Source organism: Trichoderma citrinoviride (assembly GCF_003025115.1).
Source record: "Trichoderma citrinoviride strain TUCIM 6016 unplaced genomic scaffold BBK36scaffold_19, whole genome shotgun sequence".
In the NCBI taxonomy this organism is placed as follows: domain Eukaryota; kingdom Fungi; phylum Ascomycota; class Sordariomycetes; order Hypocreales; family Hypocreaceae; genus Trichoderma; species Trichoderma citrinoviride.
In genome coordinates this window covers 87969-113663 of record NW_020194727.1, presented here as the reverse complement: position 1 = coordinate 113663, position 25695 = coordinate 87969, and the positions used below count along the sequence as shown (strand labels likewise).

Sequence of the window (25695 nt, the reverse complement as noted above, 5' to 3'; positions counted from 1 at the left end):
TCATAAAGACGGAACATAAATCTAGCTCGTCTCATATTGAATCAGCTAATCATTTTTTGCAGAAAAGATGAACCGATTCCCAAACCGCTAGATTCGAATACTGGCCATGTTTTGCAGCCGTCTGGAACTACAGCCGTTTCATTGCCTGTTGTGATGCACGTCTGTAACTTCATGTTCCTAGCAGTCGCGCCAAATCGACAGGGGACTCAGAACTGGGGTATGGCCATAGAATGCTGCTACAGCCTAGAACACCACAGGAGCCTCAACGCGAGATTGATCGTCAGTTTCAATTGGCGCTCGCTTAGGATTCCAGCTGAATAGCGAATGCATTTTTCGTTTCAACAACATTCCTGGACAGAAGTTCTCGTTGCAGAGCGATTCGCCTGTTCTCGAATCTCCGCCGACAGGCCGAGTATTCTAGAGAACTATAAAACAACTCTGTAGTTCACGTCCTTCTCAGTCCCTTTTCCTGGCTCTCATCCATCATCTCATCTCATCTTCCATCTCATCTTCTTTCTTTTCACACTTTCGACTGCCGGCCGGTCTTTTATTTTTCTTCATCTGTCTTTTTTGCAGTTCTTTCTTCTTTCCTTTTCTCCTACATTTCCCTCTCAATACCAAACATCCAACTCTTTCCACCATGCGTCCCTCTTCAATCACCAATGCCTTTGTTTTCGGCCTCCTTGGCTTGGCCCCCATCGCTGCCGGCCTCTCAGTGCCTGGCTCGACAACAGACGTGGAGCGTCGATACGTTGTAAGTGAACTTGATTCAGGATATGAAACGCCTCAGGCTAACCAGATGAACTAGGGTTCCGGTGCAGCTTTAGCCTCCAAATTCGTACGCTCCATCATTGCGGAACTTGACGCTCGCCACCATACCGAGGCCCAGATTGCCGCCAAGGAGGCTGCTGCTGCCAAGAAGGGTGGAAAGAAGCATCAAGCCCGGGAGGCTGATGTGATTCCTCCGGATGACGAATTCGGCTCATGGGCCGACAAGAGGGCACCGCATCATACCGAGGCCCAGATTGCTGCCAAAGAGGCCGCTGCTGCAAAGCAAGGTGGAAAGAAGCATCAGGCCCGCGATCCCCACCATACCGAGGCACAGATTGCTGCTAAGGAGGCTGCTGCTGCCAAGAAGGGTGGAAAGAAGCATCAAGCTCGCGAGGCTGATGTGATTCCTCCGGATGATGAGTTTGGATCGTGGGCTGACAAGCGCGCACCCCATCACACCGAAGCTCAGATTGCCGCGAAGGAGGCTGCTGCCGCCAAGCAAGGTGGAAAGAAGCATCAAGCCCGGGAGGCTGATGTGATTCCTCCTGATGACGAGTTCGGCTCATGGGCCGACAAGAGGGCTCCCCATCACACTGAGGCCCAAATTGCTGCCAAAGAGGCCGCTGCTGCTAAGGGTGGAAAGAAGCATCAGGCTCGTGAGGCTGATGTTGTTCCCGAAGACGACGAGTTTGGTTCATGGGCTGATAAGCGCGCACCCCACCACACCGAAGCTCAGATCGCTGCCAAAGAGGCTGCTGCTGCCAAGCAAGGTGGAAAGAAGCACCAGGCTCGTGAGGCTGATGTTGTTCCGGAGGATGACGAATTCGGTTCATGGGCTGACAAGCGCGCACCCCATCACACCGAGGCCCAGATCGCCGCGAAGGAGGCTGCTGCTGCCAAGAAGACCGGAGCCAAGCAGTCCAAGAACAAGTCTAACTGAGCCTGAAGTGGACAGTTTACTGTTGGCCAGTCATAAGCACTCCAGTCATGGATATTGGATAGGAGGATGCAGAATGTGGAGATGAGCAGAGAGATGGATCGCCATAGTTGATTAGCTGTTAGCTCGAATCCTACTATGGTTTACTTCAAAATCAGCCTTTGTGTTGAAAATGATATGTTTGGATGTTTGGAATTCACCGAAACTGTTGTGCTTCACCAGCAAACTTCTACTTTCACTTTTGTTTGTTATTCTGCTTCCAGTTCAGAAGTGATATAGGTAGAGTAGAGTAGGTAGACGTAGACGTTGCATCGTCTACAAAGGCCCTTTCTCCTTCGCATCTTCGTTTAATAGTGCATGCTCGGTTCGCCATGGAATCGTGTCAGGACCATGTTTGCCGGACCTTCAGCTTCAAGGGACGTGAAAAGTCTCTCAATAGGTAGGTAGTCATTATGATTGTTGACGACATGGTCATACGTTGCACCCTCGGGGGATGCTGGTAGGTTCTCCGCCAAATACACTAAAGAAAGCAATCCGCAAGCCAGAGGAGATTAAGAGGCTCATTCAGTAAATATACATAGAAGAATGAGTAGTTGTAAGAATATCATCTCTCCGGGTAAACCCTGCGCTCTGCTGCTAACCCCTGCCTCATATAGGCTGAATTGCTACATGACTAAGCACATACGACCATAGGTAGTGGAGAGCTCGGGGTCCCGTCTGCTCCCCCATAGATAAGCCACTAACCGGCAGATTAGTAGTTGGGTGGGTGACCACCAGCGAACACCGGCTGTTGTATGTTTTTATATTTTTGCCTCTCTTCACATTGATAACATGTACCTATTTGTCGGGTGACCTCGTGGGGGCTTCATGAAAGCTGTTGCAGTGGTTTGTCAACCACATACGGGGATAGTGGAATGGCCACCCCCGCAGTCAGATCTATCCTGAGGGCAGGTCAAACTGCTTATACTAACATCAGGGGATCTCAAGTAATTCCTAGCCATATTTGCCCGGGTTACGCAGGCTCGGTTCGCGTGGAGACGATGAAGTCTCACCAGCCATCCGCCGCTTCAGTGGACTGCATCGTGATATGTCTTCTCGGCAACCTCAGCTCATTGCCTGATGCCACAGCAACCAGTGCTTGAGCTCCGGTGCTTTGGAACACTGCTGACAAGTGAGGCGCGAGGTGATCCATGGCCAAGCTCTCTACTTTAGCCCTTTCCAAGACCTTCTGCGTGACACGCGCGAGAAATCTCAGTCTTGTCAGTCCTGTTGTCTGGCCGTCCAGCCTCGGCAATTCGACTTGAAGCCTGCTGAGCGTTTCCTCTAACTGCAACTTGTGATCTTTTGAGCTTGGGTCCCAAAACTCTTCCAGAGTTTCAAGACATTGGTGATGATATATATGGCTAGCAGTGTTGTTAAACAGAGCCGTGACGAAAATCGTGACAGGGTATTGGCGCTTAACTTCGTAGGTCGAAAAGCTTGTCTCATCCAGACGTACACGGACATTCTTCTTTGCACCGTGCCTGAGGAACCTTGAAAACATTGAATTGCTGATCGCTTTCGCGAAATTTCGGCCGCCTTCAAGTCCGCAGGCTTGTCGCAGGAAGAGACACCACGCAGATTCCTTCTCTCCATCATTAGGGTCGTGTCCGCGCTCAAGAAACTTAGCAATGATGTTGATATGCCCTTGTGACCACTCGAGCGGGACAACGGCAGTGTATAATGGCCACTCGAATGGGTTATCGAAGAAGTCCGGGTCTTCGTCGAGTTTGACAAGGACATATGTATCAACACCGGCGGTGAGAATCTCAGAACGAAAGATGAAATCAGCTGAAACATTTACAAAGTCGGCGGCGCTACGGCCCAAAGCGCCCTGGTACAGTCCTTCGACAGCATCAAGGTGCATCAATGCTGACTCTTGACACTCTTCGAGGGCATCGTTTGCATATTTAAGGCCTTGTCGCCAGTACGGTTCGTCGTCAGCTAGGTCGACCCATTCTGCAGTTCGCATCCAGCATCTGAAGAGGAAAACGAAACCCTTGAGAGTCGAGAGGTTCACCTTGAATTCCTGGCCGCTTTTTTGACATATATAGTCGCTCATCTCCTTGGTGAGGAGAAAATCGCGGACAGTTCGATGGAGGAATTCGACCCTGTTCTGCTTGATTTCTAACAAGCCACCGCACCTCGCATTCATCCGACGGCGGCACTGGTCAAGAGTGGCATCAAGCTGGTCGGCGGTGTGGGAATCCGTCGACCTATTCAGAGCAAAATCTTTGTCCTCCTCCTCGTATTCGAGCATATGGTAAAACTCAAGCTGCAGTGCCTGCCTTGCATTTATCGCTATTCGCAGTGTCCGCGCCATGGGTTCGTGATAAAGAGGGTCAATCACCTCTAGCATGTGTTTGAAGAAGGGCTCGAGCTCGGTCGGAAGGCTGTCGAGTCTCCTCTGCAAGTCCCTCATGGTGTCCCCATTAATCAACCCGTCTCTCAGTGATCGGGTCACGAGGAAAACCCACAGGAATACGCCATGCGCTCGTTCAGTGACCTGATTGACGATTGACTCCATATCCCATCTTGCAAAGTGTCGCTCGTTCCATCGCGGGTGTTCAAGCAGCCGGCTCTGAGTATACGCCAAGATATCTTGCCGCGTGAGGTTGTGAATGTATAGCTTCTGAGAACTGTTGATGCCAAAAGCATCTTCGAAAACGTTCCAAGGTCGACTTGAAAGACAAAACTTGAAATTTGCCGATTTAGACAACTCTCTGAGCACCTGACACATCTCAAAGTGGTCGCCGTCGAATTCGTCGAGTCCGTCGATGAACATGCAGTATCTGGTTGAAGAGCGGTGCCGGCCTAGAACTCGCAGAGTCTCGAGGAGTTCTCGGTTGCTCCATTCCTTGCTGTGAGCAGAATCCAGCGGCCCGGTTCTTGACCATCGCTGTGGGATAACTTTGGCCATTTGCTCGGGGCACGCGCGAAAAATGTCGTACAGGAGCGCTCGGAGCAGACCCTGCTGGGATTTCTGAATAGGCGTGCCAGCAGTCCAGAAAAAGTGAGTTGCGATAGCGAGTTTATTCGACTCTGCCCATTCTTCAAGCCATCTCCTTGTGCGTTCGTGGTCGGCGATAAATCTCATCAGAGTTGACTTGCCGGATCCTGCTTTGCCGGACACCCAGAATATCCCATTTCCGTGCCTCAGCCAATTGAGGAGGAGTACTCTTTCATTAGAATCATCCCTCTGTCCGTCTTTTGAAGGATCCAGTATCCATTGAAACGTCGTGTCGTGTGCCATTGGGATATCGTCGTGGCGTCGCGGTCGAGCCGAGAAATTCAAGCTCTTGAGACAGGCTTGTTCCTTCGCAATGGTTGCCAGTTCCCGCTCAGTCAAGTCTAGGCTCGATACTCCCGCTACTAGGCTTTCTATCTCATCGGAATCCAGAATCAAAAGGCTGCCGTCTTGAATGCCCCTTTCATGGGCTGCCTGCTTTATGAGGTATGCTGTGCTAGTGGTGTCAGATGATGATTCAACATCCGTGCGAAGGAGGGCTTCCCGTTCTGCAGCCGAAGGGATTTGCTTTTCAATCGTTTTTAGGCGACTAGCGAGATTGTCGAATCTTGTCGATTGATCTAGTTTCATTGCAATACTTTGGTCCCGAAGTTTGTTCACAGCATGAAGCGTGGAAGACTGCTGATGACTGAAATATGGGTCATACACATCAATCAGCAGAAACAACGTACTCAAAGAAATGCAGACGTACCTGACTATGGGCAGAAAATGGAAGTATATCATCTTCTGATACCGGTTTATCCTCACTTCCAAGTCCTTAACCTTCTTGCTACTCCACACAGTCCTCAATGCAACTTTGAGCCCCTTCACTGGACGGAAAGATGTCCCATCGATACGAAGCTTCCCCAGAGTCTCCAGAAGGGTTTGGCATAGAGTGTGGCAGTCCGCACAGAGCTCCTTCAGAACGGTGTAATGCGACCGAAGTTCAACTTGCTGGCCGGCGTCCGTCATATCGACCACTGAGCTACGTAACGCTCTCACATCATGACTGTCGGATCCTTGTTGGCTCGTCACCTCGCTCAACCCAATGCTAAATTCGCTCAGTCTCTCGTATATCTTTTGGAGCTCCAAAGTATCTTGAGAGGCGCCATGGGCCGACCCTGCTATCTCGGCACCAGTTGAGATGAGCTTTGACAAGAAGTCGACGAATTGTACCGCATTACTGCCCAATCCTATAGCGGCTAATGCCTCCATGGGACCGATTTGTTTATTTCGACGATGGTTGCAGCTGGTAATTGAGAGTTAATATTGGTGGGATCAACTTTCTACCCAATTGCACACATGGATGTAAGAAGTGCAAATTGATCTGCGATGAAAGGATGCCAAAGCGCACATAACAGACTGTATGTACTTTGAATCGTTGGATGAGTGCAGGACTGGCAGGGCGCTGAGCTACCTACAAATAGGCACGACGGGGCTCTGAAACCGACAAGAAACAACGCCTTGCCAGGCTGCCTCGGTGGCTGTGCTACAAACCCCTGTCGTATCGCATGCAAGTGCCGCCAAATGCGTGGCACTCAAGTTAAGCCATCCTCGCCGAAGTAGGCTCCCATGGGGTTATCCAGCATATCGTGGACAATGAATCGGTCTCGTCTAGATCATGTCGAGGTCTATATATCGGTAGAATATCCGATCACGCGGTCTTAGAGCCGACATGCGGCGGCTAGGTAACTCTTTGGTGTCGCAGCTGTCCTTAAAACTGCCATTATCCCTGATTCTCGTAGCAATACGCAGCCTGGTGGTTTCTAGACTTTGACAGACCTGATATCACAGGTAAAGTAGGGTGAAGAAGGTATACAGTATGCGTGGATACCAAGCTCTGTGTCTCCGACGCTGGGAGCGGCAATGGGTTTCGGTGAGGAGTTGGGGCCAATGACTTGTCTAGCCGACCTCACAACGTGGACCATGTCCTATAAATTCGCCTTACGGCTCTGCAGGCCTTACATTCATCGCTCTCTACACGAAGTTAAGCTACACGAAGCGTTTTTCCCAGGGCACTGCCGTCTCAGCCTCGATTACAGCGTTCGTCCAAGCCGTGACGTGGCGCAGTACATACTTGGCCTCTGTAGCCAACCAACCATACACATCCGCCGTACACACACCGCACACCCTGGGCACACCCTCTGCTCGGATCAAAGCAGATCAATATTTTGGATACAAGTCTTATAATACATTGGTGACTATGCTTGAGCTTCTATATGCCATTGCAGTCGAAGCTAAAGCGCCTCTCCTTGGTCAAGAGAACCTACCACTTACATCGACCCTACATGGAGTAATAGACCAATAAGCTTTATACACAAGTGGAAGCAGAAGGATCCCTTGTCTCTTCCCTTAACATCAAAAACGTCCAAGTTCGTGAAATTTCACTTACCCAGTCAAAGAGGAGGAAGGTAGCAATACCCATCCAACAAATTCAGCATACGACTTAGTCTTCAAGTACTTGATTAGTTTCCATTTCTGGCCGAAAGGTGGCACCAATTAAAGAACTGCAGCATCCTGGCTACTCGAAGAAGATTCAGAGAGCAACGCGCCAATAGCCTTGACAACGGTTCTCTTCTGCTCCGCGAACCCAGGGGCTCCCAGGGCAAAAATAACAGCATTTTGGCCCCTAAAAAGCAGATTGGAGGACGGATTTGGTAGAATCCGCCGAGAGTGAATAATGCTGTGAGAATGATCTTGTCGATACTACCACTAGCATATGACATTACTAGTAGAGATATAGGTGACGAGGGGGTGACAATATATAGCCACAGACTCCGACAATAGCAACATTATTGTAAGCCATTCCGGACTTTGCAAGGCAATACCCCCGGGTTCCTAAGGTAAACAGCTCAATTAAGCGGATACGGTAAAATGAATGAGTAGCTTGTTTAAACATCAATGATGTTGTCTTCCCGACAGTGGTCATGCTGGTGGCGCTGGTTACTGGGTGCCGTGGGCTTCGGGGAGGGGAACAACCTAGGGAGGGCAGGGTACTCTATACTTGTGGCTGGGAACAGCATTTGGAAGGGCCTAATCTTTTGTAATATATTTTTGCCTTTTTCTCCTTTATTTCCTTTTTCCTTTTTTATTCTTCTCCCTTCTCCAACTGAATCTGTCTAAGAAGTATGTCCATGTGGTTTTTTAGACGGTAGCTCGCCTGAGGAGACAACTTATGATAAGACAGTACCAGGCTAGCTTGTTGCTTTAGGAACTACCTATAAGAGGGATTACAGGGTGGACCTTTTATGTATGACAATGGGCTCTCCTAATAAGGCATTCACTGATTACGCCTAAAGCTGCAAAATTCTGATATGCATAGAAGTAGTCCGGCAAGACCATGATAAAGTGCTGACTCCGGATCGCTGGCTCACCCTCCAGGCGCCGTTTGCCCAATTCAGTTGTGGCACCCGGGATAGTTGCTCTTTTACAAAAGTTTGAATAATTGGTGGCTTGTGGATTCACTAACTCTCTGTGCGAATGGTACCTGTATTTGAACTTTGTAGATCATCGAGATCAGGGGAAAGGGGAATGCACTCAACAATGTATCTTATTGACCAGGCATTTGTTTGTCAAATTGAGGCTTATAATTGCCAATCCAGTATTGTGCGAAAAATTCTTTGTTGGACATGCAATTCGATGCAAGTGGAAGTTTCCGTGAAGTCAATATGCTTCCCTATGGCGGGGCCGCTGAGGAGCGACTACTAGCAGCAACACCATGGCTCCAGATGTTCACGCCATATTTAGTTCGTCGCGTACGATCAGCTCGTAAAAAGCCTACGCCTACCGAAATAGCCATCGGACTATAAGGAATCAATCTGGTCAACCGTCTTTATAATGTTAATCGTTGCCGCACCTTTAAATGCAATTACCGAGCTTGTCTAACCCGAAAGTGTGGCATCCCATTGTCGCGGCCCAATCGCAAGGCTCGCTGCTCGATTCCTCACAATGCAAACATCTAACGCCATCGCGAGGGCCCCGGTTTAGTCTCACACAACGTTATCGTCGAGGCAACCCCCAGAAAAGCGGGATTATCGTGGGGAATCTTTTTCATAACAGAACTTTGAGGACCTACGTACTTCCTATCAGGCATTAGGTTATGATAATCATGTATGTATGTATAGGTGTGTCGTGGTTGGGGCTGATGATAAAGCGACTCCCGCTTTGATATGATATCCCCTGCATGCAACCTCGGGCAAGGTTATGGCTAGACTACTCTGTATCTACACAAGCATCGTCGTCACGCAACTCGCCATCGAGCCAAGAGAGCCAATGGCAGCTCATCCAGTCCGTGACAAAGCCGTTGATCCCAGCAATGATGTGATTGCTCTCAATCATCGCGACACCCCGAGCATCGCAATCTTCTGCAAAACGACGTAGCTGCAGAAAGGTCAACCACCCATTCCAAGGCCTCGGCCTATCTGCAGCGTCTGATGGTGTAATAGATGCCCCGACAACGCGGTAACGTATGCCGGCTCGTCGCCAATATATAAGAGGCGAACGCCCGCTGCTTTGGGACAGACTGGGAACTTGAGCCAGGGCTTCTTGTGATACGACGTCAGCTCAGCAGCAAGTTGATCTCGCCACAATGTCGCACAGCGTGGTGCCAGCGCCACAGGATGGCAAGGAAGGAATTGCCGACGAGAAAGCCGTCTTCACGTCCCAGGAGTCGTCGGTAACAGGCGAAGTTCCGGAACGTAAAGATGAGGCGTTTGGGTCGACCAAGGACCATCCCTTTGCTGACCCGGCCATGGCTGCGCACTGGCGCGGCGTGTATGAGAAGGCAAACTATGAAAACCGGCACAGGTTTGATCCCGAGTTTACGTGGACGGCAGAGGAGGAGAGGAGACTGGTCAGAAAGGTATCTTGCTACTACGTGATACTCGGATGCCTCGTTGTAATTGGTTGCTAATATTGAGAAAGATTGACCTGAGGATCATGCTGTGGGCTTGGATCATGTTTTGCGCTCTCGACCTTCATCGACGGAATATCAATCGCGCCATCTCAGACAACATGGTAGGGAAAATATCAATGCCCATCTCACGTATCAAGAGCTTCAACTAACACCCACCAGCTTCCGGAGGTTGGCATGAACACAAACGACTTCAACTACGGACAAACGGTGAGACACCCATTGTCTTCATTTAGTTAAACTGATCAGGCATACTAACTACCGCTCCATCCAGATCTTCCTCGTTACATTCCTCGCCGCCGAGCTGCCCAGCGGCCTGATAAGCAAGCGAGTCGGCGCCGACGTCTGGATCCCATTCATCATGATGAGCTGGTCCCTCATTGCGGGCAGCCAGGCTTTCATCCATAACAGATCGTCCTTTTTTGCCATTAAAGCTCTTCTTGGCCTCTTCATGGGCGGCTTCATTCCGTACGTGCTCCCATACGACGTGGAAGAATGACGAATAGCTAACACGAAGCAGCGACATCGTGCTCTGGCTCACCTACTTTTACAAGTCGAACGAACTTCCCGTCAGATTGGCCTGGTTCTGGACTGCCCTGAGTACGGTCAACATTGTGGGCTCACTGATCGCCTCTGGCGTCCTTCAGATGAGAGGCATTGCAGGCTGGGGCGGCTGGCGATGGCTGTAAGCAATTCAAACCTCGATTTTGACAGTAACTCCCTCTCTAACACCTGATCCAGATTCCTCATCGAAGGTATCCTGACCCTCATCATTGGCACATTCTCGTGGGTTCTCATGCCCCCCGGACCGTGCCAAACCCGAAATTGGTTCCGCGGCAAAGACGGCTGGTTCACCGAGCGTGAGGAGTCCATCATGGTCAACCGGCTCTTGCGTGATGATCCCAGCAAAGGAGACATGAACAACCGGTAAGTACTCAGCGATGCGAAACACGGGCTTAAGGTACAGAAGCTCACGATGCCGCAGACAAGCCGTCGGCCCCGTCCTCCTCTTAAAGGTCCTCAAAGACTGGGAGCAGTGGCCGCTCTACCTCCTCGGCCTCCTCGTCTACATCCCGCCCGCCCCTCCGAGCACATACCTGTCGTACATCCTCCGCAACATCGGCTTCTCCGTGTTCAAGGCCAACCTGCTCACCATCCCGTCCCAATTCCTCTTTGCAGTCAACCTCATCATTATATCCTGGGTCTCTGAACGCTTCAAGGAACGCGCAATTATCTCGTCCATTTCCAACATCTGGATCTTCCCGTGGCTCGTCGCTCTGGTGACTCTTGACGCAGAATCTTCACCATGGATACGATATGCGCTTTTGACGGGCCTACTCAGTTACCCGTACTGCCACGCCATTGTCGTCAGCTGGAACGCAAAGAACAGCAACGCAGTCCGTACGAGAGCCGTCAGCGCGGCTCTGTACAACATGTTTGTGCAGAGCGGCAACATCATCTCGTCCAACATCTACCGCGACGACGATCAGCCTCTGTACAGACGAGGCAACAAGATTTTGCTGGCTATCAACTGCTTCAACATTGTTCTCTTTTACGCGGTCAAGGTGTTTTACATCTGGCGGAACAAAATCAGGGAGAGGCAGTGGAACGCCATGACGAAGGAGGAGCAGGAGGACTATTCGCTGAATACCACGGATGAAGGGATGAAGCGTCTAGACTTTAGGTTTGTGCACTAGATGGATGCTGGATAGATGTCGACCAGGCCTAGGTACCTTGGATAGTGCACTCTTTCGTCCAAACTGACTCCTGATGTACACTCTGCGTTTTTGCCCACCGACCAACAATTATCCGGCGCGAACCTGGTGTAGGCGGTACGGCTGCAAGGGCAGCTTGTCAGTTCGATACCACAACGTTCCAAGTACGGGACATTCCATCACCGTTCCGGCTTGTCGCTTGGCAGTCTAATACGTCCCTTGCAAGCCTATAACTAGCAAATACAGCATAGTATGGGGTATTCATAAGTGTGTCAGCAAGCAAGCAAGTAGATACGAGGATTCTGTTGTACGTCTCAATGCTGTCGGTGCTCTGTTCCTACTGTTACTGTTGCCATATGTTTGTTGGACGTCAAGACGCAGCGAGCACCAGATGCTCCGGAAGACTTTCGACAAGCTCAATTCTCTTCTCCTCTAGCCATCCTCAATCGCCCCGAGGCGGGAAAAGATGCCCCAAGCTTTATAGTGATGACTTTGTCACTTCACTATCCACACAATGGGATAACAATCAGCGTCCATAGCAGCGTCAATGGTCTTCAGGGAAGCCTTGGTGTGATCGTACCCGAATAATCTTTTGCAGACTGAACCCGGGCCGGGCCGGACATGATGAGGCTCGAGAGCGAGGCGCGCCAGAGACGACAGCTTCCTTTCAAGCGTCAGAATAACTGGACGAGTGTGCCGTACAGTCCGTACAACCCATTGGACTAGGTATGCAAGCATAGGAGCTTCCACACCAGGAAGCCCCTTTCATCATGGTCATGATGGCTTCATAATGCCAACAAGGAAAGACAACCTTCAACCCATCACGTGACTGGTCTGGTGGTCTAGTGGTATGATTCTCGCTTAGGGAAAACCCAAAGTTGATTCTGCGAGAGGTCCCGGGTTCAATCCCCGGCCAGACCCTTCTTTTTCCTGCCTATCTCAAACTTTTTCTCATATTTTTTTCAACTTCACAACCGCCAGGGCGAAATCTTGATGAGCTTGTTACCGTCCACCAGACAGACATCAACATCTTCCCATTGGTCTGGTGGTCTAGTGGTATGATTCTCGCTTAGGGACAACCCTACAGCTTGTTTGCGAGAGGTCCCGGGTTCAATCCCCGGCCAGACCCTGTCGGATTCCGTCGACATTCTTTTTGGAGGATGAAGCCCTGTAGAGCTGTCCCGTATCCTTTTTTTTTTTCGTTCAGCTGAATTGATATACTGTCTATCCCTCAGCTACCTAATATTTAGATATGTTAGGTCGTACTGGCAAAGTCAATTGGCGCCACTCTGGCTACTGGAGCGTCCGGATGTAACCAATGGCTTCCCTTTGGGATTAGATCCATCGTTGCCCAGCGTACACAGCATACCCAGGTAGAACCAAGTGCAGCCAGAAAGGGGGAAATGATGAGTTTCAGAAAGAAGTCCCCTTGCACGTATCAAAATCATCATCCACTGCCTTGGATGAGAATGAAACACCGACAGGAAGCTGTGCGGTGGTGCATTAGTGTAGTTGGAGTTGCCTTTGACACAGCGACAGTCCGTAGAGCATATGCTCAAGAGACGTAGGTATACTCTGGCATATATGACCTGGGAGAAGGCATGAAAGGGTCTGTGAAATGCGAAGGCGCGGTCAAACTAATGTGTAATACCTAATACATAAAACTAACGAGGGACTCGAATAGAGGTTGCCAAAGTAAACTCTCACGGGACCCTAGATATGCCTAGTAACTACCTCCCCTCATCATTGAGCGGTAACGTCATTGGCATCTACCCCAGGCCTTTTGCTTCACGGCAGTCGCTGATAGCACAGTAAGATATCCGTCTTCATTCCTCTTCAAGCTTCCGTTGCCCCGTATAATTGCTGCACTCACATGCATGTTGGATATATATATATATACATATAAGGCGTAGCAACATACCCCCTGCCTCATCATGCCAGATCACTTCTTCCTACTCTTCGTCTTGGCGCCATCAAAGTAGGCATCAACGACATCCTTTGCCGTCTCCTCGACGATTTTGCGCGGCACCCATGTTGCCTCTGAACGCTCAAACCCAGTCCACTCGACCAGCAGTTTGCTCCGGATCTTGTTGTGCTTGAGAATGGAAAAGACCTCGTACATCTCCGGGTCTGCCGGGTTCTTGAGCCGGCCCCGATGTGTGCGCCAGTACTCAAAGAGGGCCTCGGGGCAATCGTGGTGCAGATTCGCCTCGGGCTCCCAGGTGGTTTCGCCGCTGTCCCATTTCACCTGGATCTCGATGGAGTGACCGACCCAGCGATATCCGACGAAGCCTTCAAAGCCGTATACTTCTTCCTCTCCTTCTTCCTCTTCTCCCCACTCTCCCTCATCTTGCACCACGCCCACCGCTTTATCGGCTGCCCCAGCCTCTTCGTCCAGTTGCGGCTCCTCAGTCTCCTCCGTTCCTATGTCAGCCCGACACAGAATCTCTGAGATGCGTCCAGTCCGCATTGGCGGCCTTGCCGAGGATGTTGCTACCACATTCATCGCGCTGGTTGCCGCGCGAGGCGTCGATGCCGACACCACCTCATGTTGTTCCAGCTGCACCGAGTCTCCCACTGTGTCATTCGCCTGGTAAGCTTCACCACTGTCTTCATACTCCTTCTGCAGAGTCTCGTCGCTCGTCAATCTCCTGGCAAGCGACCGTCGTTTTGTCGACCCAGGAGTAGTCTTTTTCAGCCGCGGTGAGTCTGGGCCTGCAATGCTGGGAGAGGTTCCAAGTGAAACCCGTGGTGAGGCTCTGGCCCGCTTGCTTGGGGTGAAGAGAGGTAAAGCGGAGATGATGGACTGCATTCTTTTTCTTTTTTGCCGTGATGACCGTGTGGCTCAGCTGAACTCAAAGCGAAAAGATAGGAAACATAAACAAACATTCCCCTGGGGTCGCGTTGGTTGTGCCTTTGTTAACATTTGAAGTATTGAGACCCCTTTGTTTGTTTACTTTCTTTACCTTAGTCAGCAGCCTCTCACCTTCTGCGACCGCATGATCATCTACCACGACGTACTCGTATCGCAGCGCACGTGACACTTCTTTGCCCAAGTACCTACATGGACTTTGGAGCGCAGGTCTCTCCACGACCCCAGTCTCAATTTGCAAACAAAGCGCGAGAAGTGGTTTCTTGTGCGGCATCTCCTTGCGTTGATCGCTCTGGGAGAGCTTCAAGGAAGCGGGCGAAGGCGTGGATGTTGACGTGCGAGTCGTAAGCACAAGCAAAGACAGGCATATGCGGGTGACAGACATGTTTGGGACCAGGTACAGCAGCCGAACCTTTGGGAATCTCAAGAACTTCTCGCCGTTCCTCTCTGGACTGACTTATGCAAGTACCTATGCTACGGGTGCCGCGTATCTATGTGGGCGCGTATAGGATGAAGGGTGTAAGGAGAACCCAGCAAATCTCTGCCGAATGATTCAGCAAAGTAATAGATTGAGGCCGCATTTACACACAGGCCAATACTTAGTGGTATGAGGTATTCCAAACAAAATTGGGATGCTGGAGAGCCAGGTTGCTGTACAGGAAAGCCGCTCCAGTCCGAAAACCGTGTCCACGCATGGGATATAGATAACTTAGTACTCTTCGGCCTCTCAAGTCACATAACCTCCCTCCCCCATATTCCCGATGAGTTAGGCTGAGAGAGGCGCGGCGTCGTCGACGACAACGACGCCAGTGATGGTGCTCGTGCTGGTAGTGCTGCTGCTTGAGCAACGCAGCGCCGTCCGAGCGAGCGCATCTTTACGCCCCAGTGACAGAGAGTGTTTGGCCAGGAGCGGCAATGGTCATGAGGTCCGTCGCTGGTAATGTGGTCAAACAAGGCCACACATACGTAGGTCGTGGCGGTGGTTCGAGTCGGGAGTGTATGCACTGTCGAGAAGCGGTTTCGGCGCTCATCCAAGGCAACATGCAATCCTAGGCAAACTCGTTTGTTCGTCACACTCTCGATACAAGCGACCCTTCTACAGAGACAGTACCGAGAAATGGGTAACGTAAGATGGGGGGTGGTAACGTCAGGTCCTGGCACGACTTGGTCCTTGTGTAGCGGGGAGGTTGTCTGGCTAATTCGGGAAGTCCTTCGTGCGCGAGCATTGCTGTGTACGAGAGCGAGTAGTCTCTGATTGAGCGATGAGCTCAATGCTTTAGACCACCTCAGCACCCGTCATAGTGGATGAAGTATCGCCATGCCTGCCTGTGATTTGTAAGGCGGCAGAGCTGCTTCGACTTCGTCTTTGACGATGGTGCTTGCTGGGCCCTGCCTGGGCTGTATTTGGTTTGCAAAGCGTTGGGCCCACGGTTTCCATGGCCCAGGCTCCAGCTGAGCCGACCAGTTCTGGTCTGGCTGGACAATCTTACCCCAAACAGCACCACAGTGCTCCTGCCATTGCGACAACGGCTGCTTCTTGTGCCACTGCTGCTGCCAGTGCCAATATGACTAGAGCTGCTTCTTCTGTGCAGACGTCTGCTGCCGCCACCGCTCGTCGGAGCCCGCGGCCGGACCGGGAGCGGAGCCGGAGGCGGGGCTCGTGGTCGGGGCCAGGGCCGAGATCAGGGACCGGACCCCGGGCAGTTCGACGTCGTCGCCGCGGTGATCGCGTGTCGGCTGGCGGGGGCCACAAGCATGGCCAGGGCGAAGCACTCGGCAAAGAACATCGTGAGCCCGCCCAAGATAGTCGCGATCGAGGCGACCTACTGGAGCCACAGGGGGAGCCTACCGGGCGCCCCAGCCAAGATGACCGTCATTGTCATCGTCGGCATCGTTGGCATCGTCATCGTCATCGTCATCGTTGTCGTTGTCGTTTCTGTTATTGTTGTTATTGTTGTCGCCGTTGCTGTCGCTGTTGCTTCTGACAGGGGAGAGCGATGGCGAGAGGAGAATCAGAATTGATGCCGTCCTAACGTGTTTTCCTGATATTTACCCATTGACTTGAGGGCAAGAGCGACAGGTTTGAGGGCAAGACCAGAAGTCAGTCCGCACCTCTTGCGTCCGATTGCGTTTTCCGCACGTCGTCTGGCGTGACTGTCGAAGTCCGTGACTCGGGCCGAAATTTGTCTTTGCGGCAGCCCTCTCTCACGACAAGATCTAACTCCTGCGCAACCAGATGCAGCCACTCTTCGGCTATGTGGATAAATATTGCCGACCACACCAAAGACGACCGCAATTCCCTATTCCGCGCCTGACAGTCGCCCACCCGTAGCAGGGTCTATGCTTCGGTAGCTACCTAAGGTGGAGGTAGGTTCACATAGGGGTACTCGACATGCTTCTGTACTGGATGAGATGCGTCTCCCTCCAGTTAATATGCTCCAATCGGCCAGTTACTCTTGATCAGTACAGTGAAGGACAGTCTCTCGAAACAAGGAGCCTCACGATCAAGGACTTAGTAGATATCGTGCGTCGCGCTCGGCAAGAATTTTGCAGTACTCCAATGGCCACTGTGTATATTTTTTGTATGACGGGGGAAGCCTCTCGGCCAGATCCTTTGTCCACTTGATGATGACGAATTTTCTGCCAGGGTATTCTGGCTCTTCAGACTTGGCGAGACAGGCATTGCCAAGCACGTAATCGAGGAGAAACATGTGGATGATGAGAAGATGGCCCGTGTAGTTTTCGCTACCCACAAAGGCCATGAAGTCTTGGTTGTTAAAGGTGGTTGGCATAACGAACAATGTGACAAACTCTCTCCAGGCTGCGTATGGCTTGTCAGTAACGGCATGATAAATTATGAGGCTTCTCGTCGTACCGGCTAGACACGATGTGCGCAGATTGTTAACACATCTAACCATGCAATCACAATATGCCACCTCGTTGAGCGTCTGGCACAAGGGCCTCAGTTGAAGAGCAGAGGCCGCGAACCCTTGGATGACTTCATAGTTCCGCGGCTGTTCGCAGATGAGCCTCTCCAAGGACCGGTCGTGCTCCAGCGGCGTGAAATACTTGAAGATGGACATCTCGTAATTGGTAATGATGGTCGAAGCGACCAAGTTGCCGCCTCGCGTTGTCGTGATGTAGTCGATCATGCTGTCCGGCATAAGAGAGGACTGGGCCACGAGGCATATCACCGCCGCCATCAGCGCATCTGCATCCGCGGGCTTTGTCGGAGGATGATCGAGCTGTTGGTTGACGAGCTTCATGGCAGTGATGCGATGCTGCAGCGCCTGCGACGTGTAGTCGACATTGCCGTGCTGAGACAGATGGGAGGCTCCGAGGCCCAAGACAGCATGTGCGAGATAGTCATACTAAGCCGGTAACACGTACACACGCCCTTTGGTGTCAGCCGTGCATGCAAGACGACATAGGGCTGAACGAGGCGCGATTTCGCATCGGAGGCGGATGTAATCTCACCTGGTGTGACATTGCGGCCGCGTCCATCCACACATCCTTGGCCTTTAGCGGCAGCGTGGGGAAGGCCGCGAGGAGGAATTGGTGATAGAAGCGCAAGTCTTCCAGCGCGATACTGGAGAGGGCAGCACGCGGAGGAAGCGAGGAGGAGGAAGACGACGAGGATGAAGAGAAGAATGATGATGACGGCGTTGATGAGGGAGCCGGCGTCGGATAGCTGCAGTTTAGACCGAGGCGGCAGCACGGCGAGCAGAACGGGCGGACCTCGTTGCACTTGACTCGCCTCCTTTTGCAGTTGAAGCATCCCAGCCGCGACTTGAAGTGGCCCCGCCGACTAAGCGGCTTGCTGGGCTTGCGGACCACGGCAGTTGACGAGGCTTGTTCCGACGACGGCGAGTCGTGTAAGTCGACGGACGAATCATCCGAAGGATTGGGACTTCTGCTGTGCTGCGGCTGAGGCATAGTGGAGGTGCCTATCGAGCGGTTGATTCACTTGATGGAGAGATATGAAGATGAAGAAGATACGGGGAGGAGGAGGTAAAGGAGGAGAAGAGTTGATAAAGAACAAAGGGTAGGGGGGTTTGTTGAGATGGGTGAGTGAGTCTCCTTCGTGCTATCGCGGCTCAAGAGGCTGAATCGAACTTTTGTTTAGCGGCGACCGCAAACGATGCATCACGCCGTCGTCGCAACTGCAACGGAATGTCTTCAACCAGAGCTTCCTCCTAGGCAGCAATTGACGCTCTCAAGAATGTTCTGCGCGGTGTCGAGGCCCTTCAGCTTAGAGAAGCCGCGCTTTGCAATGTCTCTCTCTGTCCTCTTTTTGGGAATTTGTTCTTTGCTTACGGCGGGAATCGCAAATAACGCGCAATTATGGCTTCTGGCACCTTTCGCGAGAGAGAGGCGCCTCCAGCATAGAAAATAACTGGCTCTCAAACTGGCCAAATCGGCGTCCAATGGAGGCTGATTCACGTGATGGAGGCTGATGCCTTACATGTCTAGCTCTCGTATCCCCTCCCCGACGAGGATGACTGGTTCTGATAGGTGGGATTTGGACAGGACAGGGGCCGTGCTGGGGCGTCTTGGTCGATTCTTGGGTTACCCGACATCTGGACAGAGGGATGGGGAAACGTTCAGGACGCGATCAAGCGACCTTTCAGAATGGTTACTTCATAGCCTACGGTGCGGGATGGGCATAGGGTGCTGTATAGCTGCTCCCTGAAAGCCTCGCGTCATGGTGCTGTTTAACGAAGAAGTAATGGCTTCGTTCTCATCACAAGCTGTATAAAGATGTGATACAAGCCTCATGACGGATGCCTTGTTGACGTGGACTCCCCGCGATATCTCGGCGACATCGGCCAGACGGTAGACAGCCTTGCCGAATATTCTGGCCAATGAACACGACGGTCCACGACACTCACCAACGCGGATTCAGCAAGACCATCGCTCACGATGCCTCAATAGGCTTCATAAGATGCCAGCGTGGCTGAGCCATCTCATCAGCTGCCTACGAACGGGACACAGCCGGGCTTCTGACTCGGGGCGACGCGGCCCTGTCGTGTCGTTCGATGCTGATATCGGTGAGTGAGCGCAATGCTTGCGTCACTCAGGCTCCTGTAGGATGAGGGAATTAGTGATCCCAACGACTGCTTCTTTCATTTGGGGACACATTCTCTCCCGGGCGTTTGCCGTGCATGCGGACTTGATCGCATTGCCACTACGTCTGTCGTCAAGGCTGTCAATGCGGCGCGGGCTATGAAGCACGGAGTTGCTGGAAAGATTAACCTCTTCCGCACCCGCTGTATTCTGCTTCGGATCTGAGATCAAGCTTCTCATTGCTGGGGCTCATGCAGAACACAAGGTCGACGTGGGCCTCCATTCGCATCTGGGCATCACTCCGGGTACGGCTTTGATGCGGGCAACATTATGTGTGTAGTCCAAGGTCGGGTGCTTCGGCCGACAGGCTAATGCAGCGGCAAATCCGTGGCTCAGCATCAATACCCTGAACGCGCGGATTGCGGGATACAACGACGTCTCGGCGCTGAGACAGCAGCTCGTATCTGGGGACTGAGAGCAAGACGTCAAGGCGCGGGGGAAGACGCAGGCGAGTACGGCTAGGGCGACATCAGCTACGCGATGCCGAGTCGGAGCGCCGCGTTCCGCTGGCGGCCCGGGCCGAAGGGGCAGGGGCCGCACATTTCGGAGTCTGCGGCAGTTGCTGGGACGAGGGATGCGCGTGAGAGGACGATGAGAGTGGCCACGGGTTTGGCGGGTTTTGCGATGGATGTTTTGGGGGTGGAGGAGCTTGCTGAGGAGGCCGAGTGATATGGGTTGAGAATGACGGCGTAAGAGGAGGCTCATAAATCCGTGTGAGTCTGGTATAAAGGGCATTTACCGCACCCACCGGCGCAAGTTCAATTCGAGAATCATTTCACAATACCTTGATGGCATATAGAAGCGAAAGCTCCTCATCTGCACATCCCATGTCGCTACCTAACCATACCCAGGTACGTACGGAGAGAAACCTGCCAGTTCCTAGGATAGATTGACTTTATACCTACGCAGGTAGGTAGGTATGAATAGGAACAGGAGACTTTTAATTCTACATGGCCGGCTTCAGGCCAACACTCGATTAGTCTGTGCCTCTGCCCTCATCAAGCCTGTTAAGCGCCGAGCTCTGATGCAGGTCGTCTGTAGCTGAGATGAAGTGCCAGCTTTTTACTGGTCAGACGCCTGCAGCCTGAATATTCATGGTAGATGCAAAGAAGGGAGGGCAGCCATTGGAGAGAGCCTTGGGCATTGATCTCTTTTCGTGGCTCAGCCTCAGCTCCCGTGTCTGCCCAATTCTCGTTTTCGTGCTCTATTTGCCACATCAAGGCAGAGGCACTCTGTCGTCCAGTATACACGACACTTCAACCTACGACTGTCGCTCCTGCATTATCATAGAAACGAGGCATCGCTCTCCGAGCATTATTGGCGAGATGGCTCAGCCGCTGCGAGGCGTTCGCCTGAAACAGGTCAACAGCGTCGACATAGGCGACGACGAACCAAATGTCGACATCATTGCCATCCATGGCCTGGACACTAAGTCACCCGACACGTGGACCTGGAGAGCCAAAGACAGCAACGAGCCTAGTGTCAACTGGCTGTCGGATCCGAACATGCTACCAGCCAAATTGAAGCGGGTTCGCATCTTCACTTGCGACTGGCCGGCGGACCTGCTTCAGGACTCAGACTCGGTCCCATGGACAGTCGGGGAGTTTGCGCGGCGCTTGCTCGCCGGAATCCTCGACATGAGATTTTCCCTGGCAGCAGATGCTAAAGGTCGAGATCGGCCGATTCTTTTCATCGCCTCGTGCCTCGGTGGCATCATCTTGATGAAGGCTCTGGTCATGGCTGATAGGCCTGAAAGCGACTACTACGCCATCCGAAAGGCCACACGCGGCATCGTCTTCCTCGCTACTCCATTCAGAGGCACCTCCTTCCAAGATATAGCCGCCTGGGTAGAGCCAATGTTGAAAACATGGGCCTCGCTCCGAAATCGATCCGTGGCCCAGTTGCTTGACAGCGTGAAAGGATCGACGTATGAGCTTGAACAGCTTGTTCGCACATTCACTCGGCTATGCCAGGATACGGATCACCCTTGCAAAGCACACACTTTTTACGAAACACGTATGACAATCCTTCAGAGCAAGGTCTTGCCGGCGGCTCTTCTGCTGTGGCTTGGCCAGTCGAAGCTTGTATGTACTATGAACGCTTCTTGATGTATTGCTTCTCCAAGGATCGTGAGTGCTAACCCGTGACAGCTGGTTGATCGTAGCTCAGCTACTCTGGACATTGACTCGGATCCCTTGCCACTTGAAAGACGGCATGTAATGATGAACAAATTTTGCGGGCCTCACGATGCCGACTACGAGACTGTCACCGGAAGGCTTGATGCGCTTCTCCAGATGGTTCGAAATGGACCGCTGCAGCAGGCAGACGCCTGGATTCGAGACAAACATTACACGGCGGACAGGCTTCGGATTCAACGCCTCTCTGGTCAGCTACTGCCGATGGATCAGTGCTATATCAATCTCGTCATCGTGGAGCGTCCTGGAGAAAGTACGCAGAAGTTGAAAGAAACTCAGTCGTCTCCATTTTCAGTTTTCGCCCGACAGATGCTTGAGGCGCCGGATGATACAAGTCAGATCGAGCTGTCAACAATTTTCAACGAGCGCAAGGGACGCGACGGTAATCCCATGCAACCAAGAAGAATCCTTATCCGAGGACGCGCGGGGGTCGGAAAGACTACCTTGTGCAAAAAGATCATCCATGAATTTCAGCGATGCACATGGACCCAATGGAACAAGATTTTCGATCGTATACTTTGGGTGCCTCTGCGGAATCTCAAGCTAGATGAAAGGAAAAGACCGGGATACAACTATGAATGCCTGTTCAGCGATGAGTATTTCTCTCTGCCAGAGAGCAAGCCGAAGCTTGCTCGAGAACTGGCCAAGGCGTTAGCGACTAAGAGCAGCAAGACACTCTTCCTTCTCGACGGGCTAGACGAGGTACCACAGCTTATGGTCGGCGAAAGCCCCATGGCTCTTTTCCTACGGGACCACCTCTTGAAGCAGCCAAACGTCATTATTACTTCTCGGCCGTCTGGCAAATCTCTACCTGGTATGGATCTGGAATTAGAGACGATCGGATTCTACGAGGAGCAGGTGGAAGCTTACCTCAACGCCGACCCCGGAATAGAGCCGAAAATCAACGAGGTCAAAGTTTTTCTTCAGCAACATTGGTTACTCCAAGGCCTTGTACGCATTCCGGTTCAGCTAGATGCACTCTGTTACACTTGGAGTGACTTCGACTCCGGAACGTCGCCAGAAACCATGACGGAGATATACCAAGCAATTGAGCAGAAGCTGTGGAGAAAAGATGCCGTGAGATTGGAGCGGATGACCCAAGATGAGGCCGACTCTTCTCACTGTACTGAGATTGAGGACAAAGTCGAGTCTGAAGTCCACCTTCTGGAATGCCTTGCCTTTGCCGGGATGCACAGCGACGTGTTAGACTACACTTCTACACACCGGGAAAAGGTCTGTAGAGCTTGGAGGTCTTCTAGAAAGGCACATGCACTTGTGCTTCCACTCGACGAGACCCTCAGTCGGCTTTCTTTTCTGCGCTCATCTGACACTTCGACAAGGATCAAGGATAGAAGCTACCACTTTATCCATTTGACCTTTCAGGAGTACTTTGCTGCTCGTTACTTTGTCCACCAATGGTCATCTAGAGAACCTCTTTGTGCGCTGGAACTTGGCACGCAAGAGAAGGGAAGTATGAAAGAGCTCGATGCGGAAAGCTTCCTTCGAAGAGAGAAGTACAATGCACGATATGACATCTTTTGGCGCTTCGTCACCGGCTTACTCCACGCTGGCAAAGACGAGGATGAATTGTGCCGCTTCTTCCGCCTGATCGAGGACCAGCCGCGAGATCTCCTTGGCCCAGTACATCAACGATTGATCATGCACTGTTTGAGCGAAGTACCATCTTCAGATGGCATCGAATCCTTCGCTCTTCTTCGAAAAAGGTTGGAGCATCAACTCTCGCAGTGGCTGAAATTCGAATGCAAACTGGCTAGTATTGACGAAGGCTACCTGCAATTATTCGGGCGCCAAGTGCATTTAGTCAGAGAAGTCGAGTTTCCCGAAAAGTGCTTAAACAATATCCTGGAAAGAGCATCTGAGGACGCCAAGCGAGCGGTGTTGTATGGTTTGGAAACGAGACCCAGACTGCCACGGAGCACAATCGATCTGATGACCAGCTGGATTGAGTCTGAGGACATTGACTCTACGTGGATACATCCCGTTCTTCGCATACTATCTTCACATCATGATTTACCAATCCGAACACTCAACGCTCTGATCAGGTGCATCGATGATGGTAACTTCAGGACCCAAGAATATGCGGTAGATGCACTCCGCGCACAAGGGACTTTGTCTGAAAAAATCCGTGATATTATAGCATCACGGGTGAAGAATGGGCATCCGACTTTTCAACGAAGGGCGTTGTTTACTCTCAGCGGTTTACCGCTTGAATATGCCATTGCCATTACAGTGGCCCAGCTGGACCATTCAGATGCTGTTATTCGACGACACACATTACAGTCGCTCTTGTACGATGATGATTTTCCTGGATACGTCATCCAGGCTGTAGCTGCACGCCTTGAAGACCGGCATAAAAACATTCGACTCGATGCGTTGTCTGTGCTGAATGACCGAGAGGCCTTGCCCCAAGATGCCATCAAGCTCGTGGTAGCACATCTTGGAGACAAAGATTTTTTCATTCAAGATAGCGTATTAAAGGTACTTCGGAGCCAGAAAACGCTGCCGGAAGACATCCTCAAAGACCTTGTAGCACAATTACAGGTCCACGATAAGGGGACCCAAGCTGCAGCATTGAAAGCGCTTAATGGAACGTCCACCATATCGGAAAATGTGATGAAAGCTGTGGCGACATTGGTGGCAATCCGAGACGACATATTACAAATTGTCATCGACAAGGACATACTCGAACCCTCATCAAATCTGCAAGAGGGTATATTGCGTACCGCAGTCCATTGGATTACGGACGAAAATATCCATATTCAATCAGTCGCATTTCGCCTTCTCGCTGTGGCACACCATTTAACTGGCGATGTTATCTCATCCATGTCAGGGCTACTTCGGAATCATGACGAGGCTATCAAACTGAAGATACTCAGTCTATTCTCGGGACAATACAAAATACCGACAGATGCCCTCGAAGTGGTAGCAGCACAGCTCGAACCTCAAAGCAAGCGTATCACGAGAGCGGCACTCAATGTGCTGGCACTTTCTTGTCTTCAAGGAACCCAAACCCTGCCTCTTGATCTTCTCCGGGCTGCAGGACCACTCCTGACAGATGAAGACACGGGTATCAAATGCAAAGTGCTAAAAGCGCTCTCTGGGCCTTCAGAACTGCCAAATGATATTCTCAGTGCTATAGTACGTCAGTTCAAGGATCCTTACCAGCCTATGACGATGCGATGTGATGCTCTATCAGCACTCAGAAAACAGCCGTATCTATCTGCAGAGATTGTCAGTGAGATCGCGGAGAAGTTGCAAGACCGAGATGCAGCTGTTCGAGAGCAAGCAGCTCTCACGCTCACGGGTCAGTCAACCTTGCCTCAAGGGGTGGTGAAAGCTCTCGCGGCACAGTTAGAACATGATGATGAGGATGTTCGTTTGGCAGCAGCCAAGGCGCTTTGTGATCGATCATTGTCCGAAGATATCCTCGATGCGATAGCGGCACGGTTAGCAGACCCTGACGGTTTTGTCAGGAGAGCTGCTCTGAAAGCATTGGAGAGCAAGCCAGACTTGCCCCAGAGGATTGTCAAAGCTGTATTGCAGAGTCTATCCAATGAAGACCGGCATACCAGACAACGAGCCATTCATGTGCTTGTAAACCAAGCTTCGCTAATACCTGAAGTACTTCATGTCCTCGCGTCACGACTTAAGTTGTCGCCTGGAGACGAACAAGTGGAAATATTAGTATATCTTCAACACTACCCGACTCTATCCCATGAGATACTTCACATCGTTGCATCACAGCTTAACGACGCACCAATGCATTTAACTCATTGGAAAGATATCAGGCAGGCAGCTATGAAAGTCTTCAGATGTCAATCAGCTTTGCCCGATACCATCTTGAAGAAAGCGACCATTTGCCATACGTTGCTTAAACAGAGCTTCAGTGAGCATATCAGTTGTTATGTTATGGATGGAGTCACTTACCTTGATATGCCGCATGGTCTGGGGAAAGTCACCTTAAAAGGCAATCCAAACGAGTTCATGGAGGCAATGTTGGAAATGCAGAGGGAAGTCGGTATTCCACGCCAGATCGATGGTTTGGGTGCGTGAAACATATTGCTACTATCAATATTTATTCGGGTTATACACCTCTGCT

At 51.5% G+C, this 25695-nt stretch overlaps 7 protein-coding genes and 2 non-coding genes across 9 annotated transcripts; 6 read left to right on the top strand and 3 right to left on the bottom strand.

The window, feature by feature from the left end:
• Positions 1-640: 640 nt before the first annotated feature.
• Positions 641-1405, top strand: BBK36DRAFT_1090833 (hypothetical protein; the record flags this gene model as incomplete). The annotated part of the gene is made up of 2 exons (XM_024889021.1): positions 641-754; positions 809-1405. Coding segments are annotated over 2 exons (711 nt in total), but the record flags the coding sequence as incomplete, so codon positions are not given.
• Positions 1406-3428: 2023 nt separating this feature from the next.
• Positions 3429-5000, bottom strand: BBK36DRAFT_61791 (hypothetical protein; the record flags this gene model as incomplete). The annotated part of the gene is made up of 1 exon (XM_024898371.1): positions 3429-5000. A coding segment is annotated over one exon (1572 nt), but the record flags the coding sequence as incomplete, so codon positions are not given.
• A 4328-nt stretch (positions 5001-9328) lies between these two features.
• Positions 9329-11363, top strand: BBK36DRAFT_1136638 (MFS general substrate transporter; the record flags this gene model as incomplete). Its single annotated transcript, XM_024893049.1, has 7 exons — positions 9329-9615; positions 9678-9770; positions 9829-9876; positions 9941-10134; positions 10187-10351; positions 10408-10593; positions 10652-11363. Exons 1-7 carry the CDS (start codon positions 9343-9345, stop codon positions 11361-11363), a joined length of 1671 nt encoding a protein of 556 aa, XP_024745356.1. The 5' UTR covers positions 9329-9342.
• Positions 11364-12212: 849 nt separating this feature from the next.
• On the top strand, positions 12213-12302 carry BBK36DRAFT_t186. Its single transcript has one exon. It is a non-coding gene; the product is annotated as a tRNA-Pro (tRNA).
• A 118-nt stretch (positions 12303-12420) lies between these two features.
• On the top strand, positions 12421-12510 carry BBK36DRAFT_t187. The gene has a single exon. It is a non-coding gene; the product is annotated as a tRNA-Pro (tRNA).
• Positions 12511-13323: 813 nt separating this feature from the next.
• On the bottom strand, positions 13324-14193 carry BBK36DRAFT_1130280 (hypothetical protein; the record flags this gene model as incomplete). Its single annotated transcript, XM_024891826.1, has 2 exons — positions 13324-13695; positions 13747-14193. The coding sequence occupies 2 exons, from the start codon at positions 14191-14193 to the stop codon at positions 13324-13326; spliced, it is 819 nt and encodes a 272-aa protein (XP_024745355.1).
• Positions 14194-15571: 1378 nt separating this feature from the next.
• Positions 15572-16275, top strand: BBK36DRAFT_1163367 (hypothetical protein; the record flags this gene model as incomplete). The annotated part of the gene is made up of 2 exons (XM_024894528.1): positions 15572-15588; positions 15846-16275. The coding sequence occupies 2 exons, from the start codon at positions 15572-15574 to the stop codon at positions 16273-16275; spliced, it is 447 nt and encodes a 148-aa protein (XP_024745354.1).
• A 482-nt stretch (positions 16276-16757) lies between these two features.
• BBK36DRAFT_1207389 (hypothetical protein) lies at positions 16758-18189 on the bottom strand (the record flags this gene model as incomplete). The annotated part of the gene is made up of 3 exons (XM_024897402.1): positions 16758-17074; positions 17129-17624; positions 17731-18189. 3 exons carry the CDS (start codon positions 18187-18189, stop codon positions 16758-16760), a joined length of 1272 nt encoding a protein of 423 aa, XP_024745353.1.
• Positions 18190-20705: 2516 nt separating this feature from the next.
• BBK36DRAFT_1130052 (hypothetical protein) lies at positions 20706-25649 on the top strand (the record flags this gene model as incomplete). Its single annotated transcript, XM_024891802.1, has 4 exons — positions 20706-21464; positions 21531-24187; positions 24800-25226; positions 25443-25649. The coding sequence occupies 4 exons, from the start codon at positions 20706-20708 to the stop codon at positions 25647-25649; spliced, it is 4050 nt and encodes a 1349-aa protein (XP_024745352.1).
• Between the last annotated feature and the right edge of the window lie 46 nt (positions 25650-25695).